The sequence below is a fragment of the Acromyrmex echinatior genome, chromosome 16 (assembly GCF_024713525.1).
Source record: "Acromyrmex echinatior isolate Ae372 chromosome 16, ASM2471352v2, whole genome shotgun sequence".
In the NCBI taxonomy this organism is placed as follows: domain Eukaryota; kingdom Metazoa; phylum Arthropoda; class Insecta; order Hymenoptera; family Formicidae; genus Acromyrmex; species Acromyrmex echinatior.
The window spans coordinates 7,194,074-7,206,803 of record NC_141867.1 but is presented as its reverse complement, the minus strand read 5'-3'; the positions used below and the strand labels follow the sequence as shown (position 1 = coordinate 7,206,803).

Sequence of the window (12,730 nt, the reverse complement as noted above, 5' to 3'; positions counted from 1 at the left end):
AAATATTTCTTTGAAAAATGTTTTCTAAAAAATGTTCCAATTCGTATAAAAATTATAAGAAAAATTTTCACTAAAAATGTATATTCATCTAAAGAGTACAAAGTCACCTAAAATATGATTAAAAGACGACTAAATTGTTACAAAGATATCTTTTAGTGAAAGAATATAATCGACGAAAAAATATGATTAAAAGACGACAGATGTCGCACTGCTACCCAGTCAGAAATGATAATGGAATCTACATCGAATTTTGATTGGGTGGTCATTTTACAGTCTTATCTATATGATAACTAAAAGATGATCTTCTTTGAATCTTTTAATCATCTTTAATATTTCTTTTAATTTTTTTTATTTTGATATAATATACCATTTAATAACATCGAAATTCTAAATTAATTTTTACAATGAAAATATCTTTTTGTTATCCTTTAGACACCTATTTGTTTTATCGAAAAAAAACTTAAAAAAGACTTCTTTTCGTTATTTTTTAGTATTTTGGGCAGCTAATGCTAAATATTTTTGAAATATTTATAAAATGTTCCTAAAATTCTAAAAAAAACCTTCCAAAAATACTTCAAAATATTCCGAATATTTATGGTATGTAAAAGAAATATTCAAATGTCGATTAAAAATTTCATTTATATATCGTTACATATTCCGAAAATATTCCATATATATTCCATATATTACATAAAATTTTAATTTTTTTCAAACATTCCAGGTCATCCGTGAATTTTTAAATAAAATTTTATTTTAGAAAACACATTTAGGACCGATTGCTCCACCTTTTGATAAATTTTATCTGTTGGATAAATAGCAAGAATACCCAATCACATGCGTGGATTGTCAAATTTACCTAACAGGTAAAATTTATCAAAAGGTGGAATAACCGAGCCTTAATATTTAAAATTGAAGTATTGGATTGGCTGAAACAACAAGCTTGCGATGCTATGATACGACCAATGTAGAATGGCCTTTATATTGGCCTTATTTATTTTATTGTGTGCAAGGCCTACTATTGTTAAATCCACTGAACGCAGCTATATTGGTTAGATACAGAGCTGCCAACGTCTAGAAAAAAAACACTAACCTGTTCAGAATACACCCTATGTTATTTACAAACAATTTACATCGACTTTGACACTTGCCGTTTATCTCGCTTACAAATTGCAATTGAAGTTGTACATATGTCTGCGGGCGATTGTAAGCAATTATGCAGTGAAAATTTCACACAAATACGCATGAAATATATAAGCTCGTAAATATGTAAGCAAACACGCGATGGGTGTAAGGTTTTTTTTTAGAGAATTTTTTCAAAGACTTTTTCATGTACGTGCTGTGCAAATAAGTCTTTAAATAATGGCATTCTCGTTTCGAGTCGGTACTAATTGGTGCCATGATTTCCCGAAACTCGCCAGGGAATCAGGATTTTATTTTAATATGCATGGATCCAGAGTACGAGTTGACTGGAATCGCATAGGTAAGTCAGATGTTATGACACAAATATCAAGTATTTTATTATTGTAAATTACATTTTGTCTTTCTATTACAGGTGCTATAGATATAGACAGAGTTATACGGGAAAGAGATTTTTCAAGTATAGATCAAAACATTAATAATGTAATAGATTACTGCTTGGAGAGTGAATATGATGTCAAGATCTTGGACCCTAATTTTGTTAAGTTGTTCAGACTTGCACAACTGTCAGTCGAATATTTATTGTATTGTAAACAGTATTTGGATCATAGTGTAATAATATTGAAGGATGAGTTAAGACAGAAGATCGAACAAAATATCAGTATGAAGAAAGAAATTGCTGCATTGCAAGATACTGTAAAGAATCTAAAGGAGAGATCAAAGGAAAAACGTAAATTAATTGAGACTAGCATTGGTGAAATCTCTAATGGGGAAGTTTACAAAGTAAATTTCAACAAATTTATTTGTTAGAAATAAGATGTGTTCTATTGATTATAAATGATATATTGACTTCTGTTGGTTACAAATTATAAATTATACTGCAAATATAGATAACTTGGGACAGCATGTATTTTTGTTAAATTTAATCATGATATCTATGAGTCTCTAAAGAAAGTTTAAAATTTAAATTTTCTTTAATGACTTATGGATGGATTCTACGATTAAATTTAACAAAAATATATGCTGTCCCAAGTCACCTACATTTACAGTATATTATTAATTGAAGTTATAAATTAATTACAATACTCTCAAAATCTAATTGCAAGGTTTCTTGTAGTGTCCACATTGTCCGAAAACATTTGTGCGTGCTATATTTGTAAATGCTCACATAGCACGCAAACATTCATACATATCAGATATGGGTGTATCCTCTTCTCCTATACATGACCATTACCGAGAAGAAACAGAGAAATTACACAATGAGATAAAAACATTGAAGGAAAGACTGAATCAAACTGAAAGAGTAATAAGGAATGAATCCGACAAACTATTGGATAATTCAGAGAAGGATTATTCAAGAAACACAAGTAAAAATGAGTATGATTTTAACAGAGTAGATAGATTTCAAGAGCAAAGAAGATATCAAGAAGACATTGGAAGTTTGAAGAACATGTTGTTTGATGAGATACGTGTAAGTTCATAAATTAATTAGTGATTTATTCTATTTATAGAATTTCTTACAAATTACTTGGAATCTTTTTGCAGGCATTAAGAGAAAAAGATCACGTTGTAAATGAGAGTATTTTGGAGACAAATGTGAAAAGTCTAATTAGTCAACAAGAGAAAGAAATTGAGAATTTGAGAAATCAGCTTCTTGAAAGAGTAAGAAATGATAATCTTTATTGTACATTATTAGATATTAAGCTATATTAGATTATTTTTTTAGTTGACTCCAGGCATGGAAAATATGCAGGCAAAGCTACAAACGCAAGAAAATCATTGGAAAACCAAGATGGAAGATATGGAAGCTCAACATCATCAGGATATCGAGAAATTGACGACAGAATTGAAAGCGACTCAGCAGATAGCTGATCGTATAAAGTCTGAGTATGCGTCTAAGGTACACGATTTGGAGAAACAGTCCATGGATCAAACCAACATGTTGGTAGAGCAAAGAGAACAATTAAATAGCTTGTCACGTGAGATTAATAATTCACAGATACAAATCAGTAGTAATAAAACTAGGGAAAAAAACGTGGCAGAATTCCATAAATCTGCTTTATTAATAAAACATGACAGCAACAATGAAAAAACTTATAAGAGTTTAAATAATACTGAAGATAAAACTGAGATGGTCATTCAAGATGTTGGTAGTGAATCTAGTCAAGAATATAATGAAAAATTGATGTCAGTAGCACGAACCCAAAAGATATCTACTAAAGATAACATTGTAAAGAGCAAGGATAATAAGAAAGTTGTAACTAACAGCAGGACTGTAAAACATTTGATTACTAAGTCTAATATGAAAAAATTAAATAGATCAGAAGTTGTTAAAGAAATGAAAAATAATGTAAGACATGATGAGTTGGATGACATTAATGACTGCATAAATGAAAATTTTATTATCAAAGAAGATTCTAATGATATAAATAAAAAATATGTAGATATTAGAGAAAAGAAAGAAATGTTACATACAGATAATATGAAAAACAAGAGATCCGAATTTTTAGAAAAGCGTAGTGTAAGTTCTGTAACAGAATCTGGTTCTTTGTCGTCAATGTCAGGGACCGATAGTGAGAGTGTTACAACGGATGATGATTTAGTAAAAAAATGTAAAACGCCTGCAATTAAACCTCCCAATATCAGAAAAATATCAATTCTAGAAGACGCGCGAAGTATGTTTGATAATCGGTTAAGAGAATTAGGAATTGATCCAGAATGGCAAGGAATACCTGCGGCAACATATAAACAAAAAATGGAGATTATAAGGCATCAGCAAAATATTAATGCAAAGAAGTTAGTTCGGTATAATCAAATTAAACAAAAAATACTTGAAGATGTTCTTCAGAGAATATCAGCAAATCATAAAGAACCAAGATATTCTACGCTTACAAAAAATTTTCCTTTGGATAAACTGGTTACTCACGTTAAATCGAAGGCATGGAAAGCATTCAACAAAGACAATGGTAATCATATATTTTCTATACTAAATCTCTAATATACTATAGACAGTTAATATAATGTGATGTAATCTTTTATTTTTTAGGCGAATATACATCTATTCAGAAAGCAGAAAATACGACACCATTAAAATTACGTTTAAAGCAGAAGATCGAGCTTCTTCCTAAAAAATACAAAGACGAGGTGTATGAAAACACACATGAATCACCATTGAAAAAAAATGGAGCAGATACTTACACCAGTCCAAAAGTGACTCCAGTATATTCAAAATCGATTCAAAGCATTTCCTCCACAAGCTCTATTGAATCTCAAGAAGATATAAAACAGATTTCACCTATGAAGATAATTGTATCGGATACTATCGCAAGTAAAATGAATTCTCCAATCAGTAAGAAACAGGTGGTAACATCAAAATTGTTTGAAAATAATGACTCGGACAGTACAATTTTACCAGACGATTCAGTTCTTTCTCCGAAAAATAAAAGTGTTTTAAAATTGACGAGTGGCTCAGTTAGTAGCTTGGTAAAGAAAAAAGTCTTATTTGATTTGAATGACAAAAAAAATGATGATATGACGATATCAGAAAATGATCAAGAAAAGAATCAAGTAAATAATAATGATTGGAAAGTATCAAGGTATTAAAGATTTTATATTGTAATTTTTGTTCTTATATAATTATTTTTTACATATATATTTATATATTTAAGCATGTAATTAATTCTCATTATTTTTTTTTAAGCTTTGCTGAAAGGGGAGAATATGCATTGCAGAAAGAGAAGTCTATGAGCACAGGCAACATTGTTTTAAAAACTTCGCAAAGCGATAAAATCGCGGAAATATCCAAAAAGATACAAGAGCAAGTAAGATGATATTTTGTGTGCAATTATTTGATATATCTGTATGATATATCATTGAAATGATATTGTTATAAATTATTTTTCTAGTTGAGTATATCAAGAAAGCCGCCTATAGGATCGGTTGAAACCATCTTTCGAGTCAACATGGGCTCACAGGATTTTATGAATTATAATACAGGAAATCAACTGTTAAACTCTACCAGTCTCATGAGCTCCATCTTGAACAGTCCTATGCGGAATTCTACAAGTCCGATGGCGAAAGGCAACATATTCCCACAACCCGCTCCGCGAACTCTGAAAGACAAGAAAGATCCCGCTATTGTTCAACGTAAAAATGAAATAAAGTATTCTGATCTAGATTCAGATATCGATGAAATATTACAGATGGAATAAGGTACTGATTGTATCTACAATGTAACTTTAAATTATTATCTCATTCTATACATCTACAATGTGCTGCTCATATCATAAATGGATATGGATATATATATATAATTTATTACAGTATTTATGTAACTAGTAGTGGACGTATGTGTTTAAAAATGGTTTTATTTGACATGTTTTGATGCAAAAACTATGGATTTTTAGTATAAAATGCACGTGTGTATACCAAAAAGTCTTCTACATATCTGACGTGCAACTTGAAATACACATGTATTATACAGATTGTTTTTAAAATACTTGGCCAAAACTTTATTTTGCTAGTCATATTGATAAAAAGTGTCATACATGTTCAGATTATATAATATATTTATATATTTTAATTTATTTTATTATAGCTTATTGCAATCATTATTTTGAGAAGAACAATCAATTCTCTAATTTTAATATTTTTCTGCGTTGGAGTTTAGATATTGATAAATTTCTGTAACAGAAAAGTGTTATTTTTTGCGTTAACCAATCTTTGTATAAATGTAATATACTCACTCTCTGATCTTATCAATGATACTTTCAAGCATGACGGAAATAGCCGTATGCTTAAAATGATGCGTTTCTGAAAAGAATATTGATTTTCTATAAGGCAGATTTGTATATGATTCATGAATGAAGTTGATTAACGAGTCAAAAGCTTTTGTATAATTATCCATAAGCAGCTACAACACAAAGTAATAATTCATATCAGATGTATGATACTAGATGTAATTAAAATTAATTTAATATAGGAATAATGAATTACCACTAAAGTAAAGAAGCCAGGATGGTTTTTGTGGTAGTCCAAGTACAATTTCCTACTTTTTATAACAAGTTCAATATATATATTTTTTAATGCTTTTGCTTTTTCTTCGTACGTTATCCTTTCTTGCTGCTGTACATGAAAATTATATTTACACAAAATAAGAATAACAATAAGAGAATGTTGAAAAAAAAGTTATCCTATTGTGATGTTTCTTTTTTAAACTAAACTTATATTACTGTTGTTTTTCTGTTCAATGAAAGTACTTAATTTATCTTGAGTACTCCACAGAGAATATATGTATATATCTTATATTGTGATCAAAATAATAGAAGAAGTTTCTAAAATGAGATTAATCCCATCAAATCAAAACATGTAACATAGACATATATATAATATTACGAAGTCATCAATGTTACACGTAATATTATTTGTACGAGAAATGTATTATTCTAGCTTTATGCCAGCAACTTTGGAATATATCACTTATGTATCAAATATATTTCATTGATATAAATATAACATTGACATATCCTAGAAAAACTAAAAGTTATGTAATGATTTGCTGGGATAATCTTTCGCGAAATTCAAAGCATATACAATGTCTATTATTTCTTCGGAAGATGTTGATTCGTTAAAATTATCGTTATCGAACTGGTCAAGCATGTCCATCATCAATATAGTTCGACGCTGCAACATCTTCGACCTATGTTTTTCACGTTTCGTCTCTTCATCATCGATAATGATATTCAATTCCTCGTCCAATAATACCTATATATTTACAATGTTGATAATACAAAATATAAATTTCATTTAAAGTTACGATTTGTACTTTTAATTCATCCGACGCCTGGTTTTTTTCTTCTGATGACAATTGATCAAATGATTTTATATCTTTTTCATTTTTTGTTTCTAACATTGTAATGTGCTTTTTTTTCTGTGATGCTATTTCATTTCTTCGCAATATACCTTTTAGAAACATCGTATTATTTTGCAATATTGTATTGGTTGTTGTAGTCTCGTTTCTTTGAGGTCTCATGGAGATGTAAATTGGAAATACTAGACGGTTCATTATCTAACAACAAATATTTAACAGAATTTCGCAATATATTCCTAGTGAACATTTTTCTTAGAATTCTTCACATAATTTTTCAGAATTTTTCATATTTTTTATATTATTTTAAAACTTTTTAGAACATTTTTCCAATTTTTATGCGAATTTAAATACTTTTCAAAAATGCTTAGAAGAGATTTACATCTAGAATTTTTTATTTATATAAATCCTGAAATATTATGCTTAAAATTATTCATTCTATAATTTCCAAAAAATATTTATAAAATCTGAACAAGAAATATTTTTTTAGAAATTTTCTTTTAAAATTTAAAAAAATTTAAAATTTTTTTTTAATTTATAATACGAAAAAAAAATTTAAATATGAATTATGAAAATTTTTTTCATCACACACAGAGATTGTATATTATAATTAAATTATTTAATCGAACCTCATCCAAAATTTCTTCGATAAAGTTTAATATGCAACTAGTAGTCTCTGTTTTTCCTTCACGCTTGCTTACTTTAACAGCCAACAAATTTTCCACACTGTCTTTAAGCCATGTGTAAACCTCAAATTTCTCTTGTATCCAATCTCTGTGAAGATCAATACTTTGTGTAAATATTAAGATCGCTTTCACGTTCGGATATCGTTTAGAAATTTCGGTGACTGCGTATAAATTCATTTGAGTAAGTCCAATTTTGCGTTCAGATATCAATGGACTAATCTGATTTACATCTGTAAAAAGAATTATAGTTTTCAAATAGAATGAAAATTTTTCTAAGAATTTCTTATAATTTTGTGTATAATATTATAACTTCTTAGAAAATACCTCAAGTTTTTTAAACATTGAAATACTTTTTTTAATATATTGAAAAAAATCTGCATCTTTAATTTTTGAAACTATATTTTATATATTTTTAAATTATTCTAAATTATTTTAAGATTTCTCATTTTAATTTCCAAAGAAAACTTATAAAATCTGAAGAAGTTTAAGTATTTTTTCGAATTTTTTATAAATTTAAAATATGACAAAAATTCTTAAAAATTATAATAAATTATGAGATTTTTTAGAAATTTTTACAAATATGTATTCCATTACAGTATTTTCGTATAAATTAATATAAGTAATATTGCACTAACGAAATCCGTAACAATCGCCCAAAAGATCCAGAATTACTAAAAATTCGCCGCGCCGTGCTATGTCGTTAAACTCTTCCTTGTTTACAAGAATGTACGCTTTACTTTCGTCATCGTTTCCGCATATTTCCTTTGTAGTATGCCAAAGACAATATTTTATCTACGAAATTATATCCTGTTATTTCTTTAAAATTGACCTTTAAGATAATTGAAAGGATATTGCAAAAAATGGATTGCAAAGATTACTTTATCGGGAATTGTTTGAGCTACATGCAATGCCAGTTCCAGTTTTTTCACCGCCGACGGTCCTGTGAGTATTATCAAAGGAGGGCTGATTTCATCATACGGTTGAACGTGAGCGTTTATCTTGTTGATATTTAAGTGTTCTAGTAAAGTTAATTTTGCTACTTTACGGGCAGCTATCAAGTCCAATGGTGAAGCAAACAGCATAGCTGATGTCACCTGGAAGAAAATATTTACCAAGTAAAAATATTTATAAAAATATATAAACATGCATAAATATCCATATATAATTATTAGGGTTGGATAAGTTAACTTTTTTAACTTAATTTTAACTAAGTTAAATGTTTGAATATTTTGTTCACATATACTTATTAAATATAGGTAATAAAGCTATTTCGAAATTTTTGTCGGACATCTTTTCTCGCAAGTTATCGCAAATAAATCCTGCACTGAACAGCCGATCAACATGTGAACCTACATGAGCCGAAGATGATATTGATGTGTTATATTTTAATAATAAGGAATAATAAATTTCAACCTATCAAAAACTAGATACATTAAAATACACGGCATTTCTAACAAATTGAAATCTGGGAGTCGATTGTGTAATTTGTTAAATGAGATGAAAATTAGAAAAGTGAACAAATTCATTAGAATATTTATAATTTCATTGGTCAACACCTAATAATAAATTTGCTCACTTTTGCAATTTTCACCTTATTTTAAGTTATCGCTATTACCGCGTATAATGCCTGAGACTTAATTTCAAAAAAATTAAATAAAAAATTAATAGTTACGGATAAAATGTAACTAAATAAAGTTAAAAAGTTAAGAGTAAAATCTAAATTGTAACTAAGTTAAGTTAAAATTAATTAATTTTTTAACTTAATTTTTATCTTTTTAACTTAGCACTATACTCAACCCTGATAATTATACATGAAATATGTCCATACATCATGTTTATACATCTTTTTTTCTTTTATAAAATTATTTTTTAGTGTTAAAAATAATAAGAATAATGAAATATCAAAAACAGTTAAAGGAATAATTTTCGCATTGTTTATTTTAGAAAAATTAAGTTTAGAGAAATGTACAAAAATTTGCTTGTACATATAACTATATATAGTTTTTTTTTATATATAATTACATACATGAACAATTCTTTTACATTTCTCCAAACTTGATCTTTTCTGAAACAAATAATGCGAAAATTTTCCTTTTAATTATTTTTAATGTTTTCTTATTATTATTATTATAAAAATTAATGATTAAATGTTATAATCAATTAGTTGCAAGTAACTATAAGTTCCAAATTTAAAAAAAATTCTCATAATATCCCATAATATTTAAAAAAATTAATATTTTTAATTTATGAAAAAAAAAATCTTAAATTTCTTCAGATTTTATCAATTTCCTTCGGAATTCTAGAAAAAATGTAGGCTCTCAGTACTTTTGAAAAGTGTTTTCTCTTTTTCATTTAGAAAAATTACCTTTTCTTCCGGAAAGACCTGAACACCGTCAATAAATTTAATGCTTGATATAGAAGATATCAATATATTTCGATAATTGGGCCATTTTGTGCAGGCGTTGCCTCTAAAGTCGATCTTAGATATGAAGCCCTTCAAATTCAATATCTCCATTAGATCAGTGATTCTATTGAACTTTAGATCTACGAAGCGTAAGGTGTATGCATCCTAAAAACCATTTAATTAAAACAGGACTAGAAATACTTTGGCGTGCAATCCGTTCTTTTGTGATGATCACTTTGAAAAAGCTCAGAGTGGACAATCTATTGTATCCCAGGAGAATTGTTCGCAAATTAGATAACGTATTTATGCCACGGCCGGGTATGGCAGATCTAAATGAAGTTATACAATTGCCTTCTAAATTTAATTCTCGTATATTCAGATCGTCCAAATTTTCAATACGTTCGATGAGGTTGTAGGACAAGTTCAAGTACTGTAAATGTCTATAAAAAACGATAACAAATTGTAAATACAGGTCGCGCATCGGAAGACACATATTTTGTATTTACTTTAAATTTTTTAGCCCAGAAATGCTTTCTAAAATGTTGTGAGATAAGTTTAATTTAACGATGCTCCAGCAGCTGCTCAGATCGCCTATGTCTGTTATACGATTGTAAGATAAATTTACGTAGGTGAGGTACCAAGGAGGTGTAAAATCTGACACATGTTCAATTTTATTATGCGATGCGTTTAAATACATTAAGTATGGAAGGCCGCTCAGAGGCGACAAACATGATACATTATTATTAGTGAGATCAATATATTGCAAATGTCGATGATATTGCAACATGGTAATATCCGTAAGACCCTAAAAAGCAAAGAATAGCAACAAGATAAATATAAAATTCAAATATTATTAATTAACTCAATTATATAGACATCTATTGAAAACAAATTTTGCAAAGTGTCTGCTAAGTATATATTTTGTTAGCAGAATAAAAATATAACAGAATCTGCTTGCAGATTTTTCTTCTTTTTGCTTTTGATATCTGCTATAAGAAGTAGAAAATGGACGAAATCATTTCGTATAATTATTTTTACTCAATAAATAAACTGTCGGTAGTATGTCAGCAGATTGACAACAATTCGATCGAAAATTGTTGGCAAATCGGCATTAATTGTATTCACATTAAACTCATATTTTAAATATAAATAAATAAATTATAATTAAAAATTAAAAAATTAATATTAAGGAATATTTATATAATTAAACATTTAATATTTACTTAAATATTAATAATAAAAATTTATAAAATCATATAGTAAACTGTATGATAAATTATATAGTAAATTAAGATTAAATATTACAATTTAGACAAAATTAAATTGCTAACATATTGTAGATAATTATATTCTTGTCCTCGTTTTATCGATAAAATTTGTATTAACATTTTTGTTCGTTGGGTATTAATTTAATTGTGGAATTTTCGACAATACCCTATTTTTCAGAACACATTTACTGAGAATATAGAGACCGCTTTCGGGTGATCTCGTTAGGAAGGATGAGCCGATGCCTATCAATCTGTCAGACAAAAAACCGAAACTTTCCTTGTTGTCCAATGATACTTCATGTGGCCTTATTTGTACCATAGACGATTTGTTGTCCTCCCATAAATCTAAATCCAAGGCATATCCTCCCCAATCACTATCGATAATTTGCTGTTTTTGTTTGTCAAATTCGGGTGAGTAGATCTTTACAAATAAGATAGAATTTAAGATAATTCAATTAGGAAAAAGAGATAAGCATCTTTTATAGTAGTCAAAGTAATCCAAGGTTGTTTGAATCAATATAAAATTTCTCAAATCAAAATTTAATTAAGAATAGGATAAACATACCTTTGTAGTCGAAATAACTGATGTGAATTCAAAACCTTCTTTTTCCATAAAATTGTACTTCAATATTTCATGTGGATTATGTTTATCTGGAATGTTTTCACGCATCTTTTCTTGAGCTGTTTTTAATGATATTTTCGACATTTTAAAAATATTTTCTATATATTTCTCAATTATTGATATGTAAAACGAAAAAAGTCTCTAATTATTTACAATCAAAACAGCTGAATTGATTCTTTACATAATAGGTGACTTCCTTTAATCGATTATCAATTCAATCGGCAAAATTATAATTTGTAGCAAAAATTTTGTTTATATATAATTATAAACCCTATAAATTAAATCCTTATTCTAATCTTTCATTCTATATATTAAATAACAAAAAAATATTAGGTGTTGGAATTAATTCGTAGCGTTTTACAAGTGATGGGAAGTACTTTCATTAATGTATTTTTTAATGCTCATGTGAAATAAATAACATTCTTTCATTAAAAACGCTACGAATTAATTCCAACACCTAATATATCAATATGTTAACAAAATACTGTAAATATTAAATTTTAGAAACTTTATACCTTAAAAGTATAACTTTTCTAAGTTTCGAGGGTTTCACAGTTTCGAAAAAGTCCTATCTTTAATAAATAATATATAAAAAATGGTGTGTGTTTATTTTAAATAAACTGTATACTGTTATATGCTATTATTTAGTAATAAATATCTCTATACATATTACATATATATATTTATTCTCATCGTTTTCTTCTTTTTGTTCCTATAAAAATCTGTATATCAATAAATTAGATATAT

At 27.6% G+C, this 12,730-nt stretch overlaps 2 protein-coding genes across 2 annotated transcripts; one reads left to right on the top strand and one right to left on the bottom strand.

Moving 5' to 3' along the window:
* The first annotated feature begins 468 nt into the window (after positions 1–468).
* DZIP1 (DAZ interacting zinc finger protein 1) lies at positions 469–5,714 on the top strand. Its single transcript, XM_011061059.2, has 8 exons — positions 469–1,480; positions 1,553–1,920; positions 2,255–2,608; positions 2,683–2,799; positions 2,864–4,103; positions 4,184–4,733; positions 4,838–4,958; positions 5,043–5,714. Exons 1-8 carry the CDS (start codon positions 1,360–1,362, stop codon positions 5,346–5,348), a joined length of 3,177 nt encoding a protein of 1,058 aa, XP_011059361.1. The 5' UTR covers positions 469–1,359; the 3' UTR covers positions 5,349–5,714.
* Positions 5,715–5,728: 14 nt separating this feature from the next.
* Positions 5,729–12,687, bottom strand: LOC105149014 (uncharacterized). Its single transcript, XM_087414737.1, is given in 14 exon segments — positions 5,729–5,771; positions 5,773–5,820; positions 5,883–6,049; positions 6,133–6,261; positions 6,730–6,900; positions 6,962–7,204; positions 7,633–7,919; positions 8,325–8,481; positions 8,568–8,783; positions 10,055–10,258; positions 10,329–10,533; positions 10,600–10,898; positions 11,528–11,782; positions 11,927–12,687. Coding segments are annotated over 14 exon segments (2,565 nt in total). The 5' UTR covers positions 12,068–12,687.
* Positions 12,688–12,730: the final 43 nt, after the last annotated feature.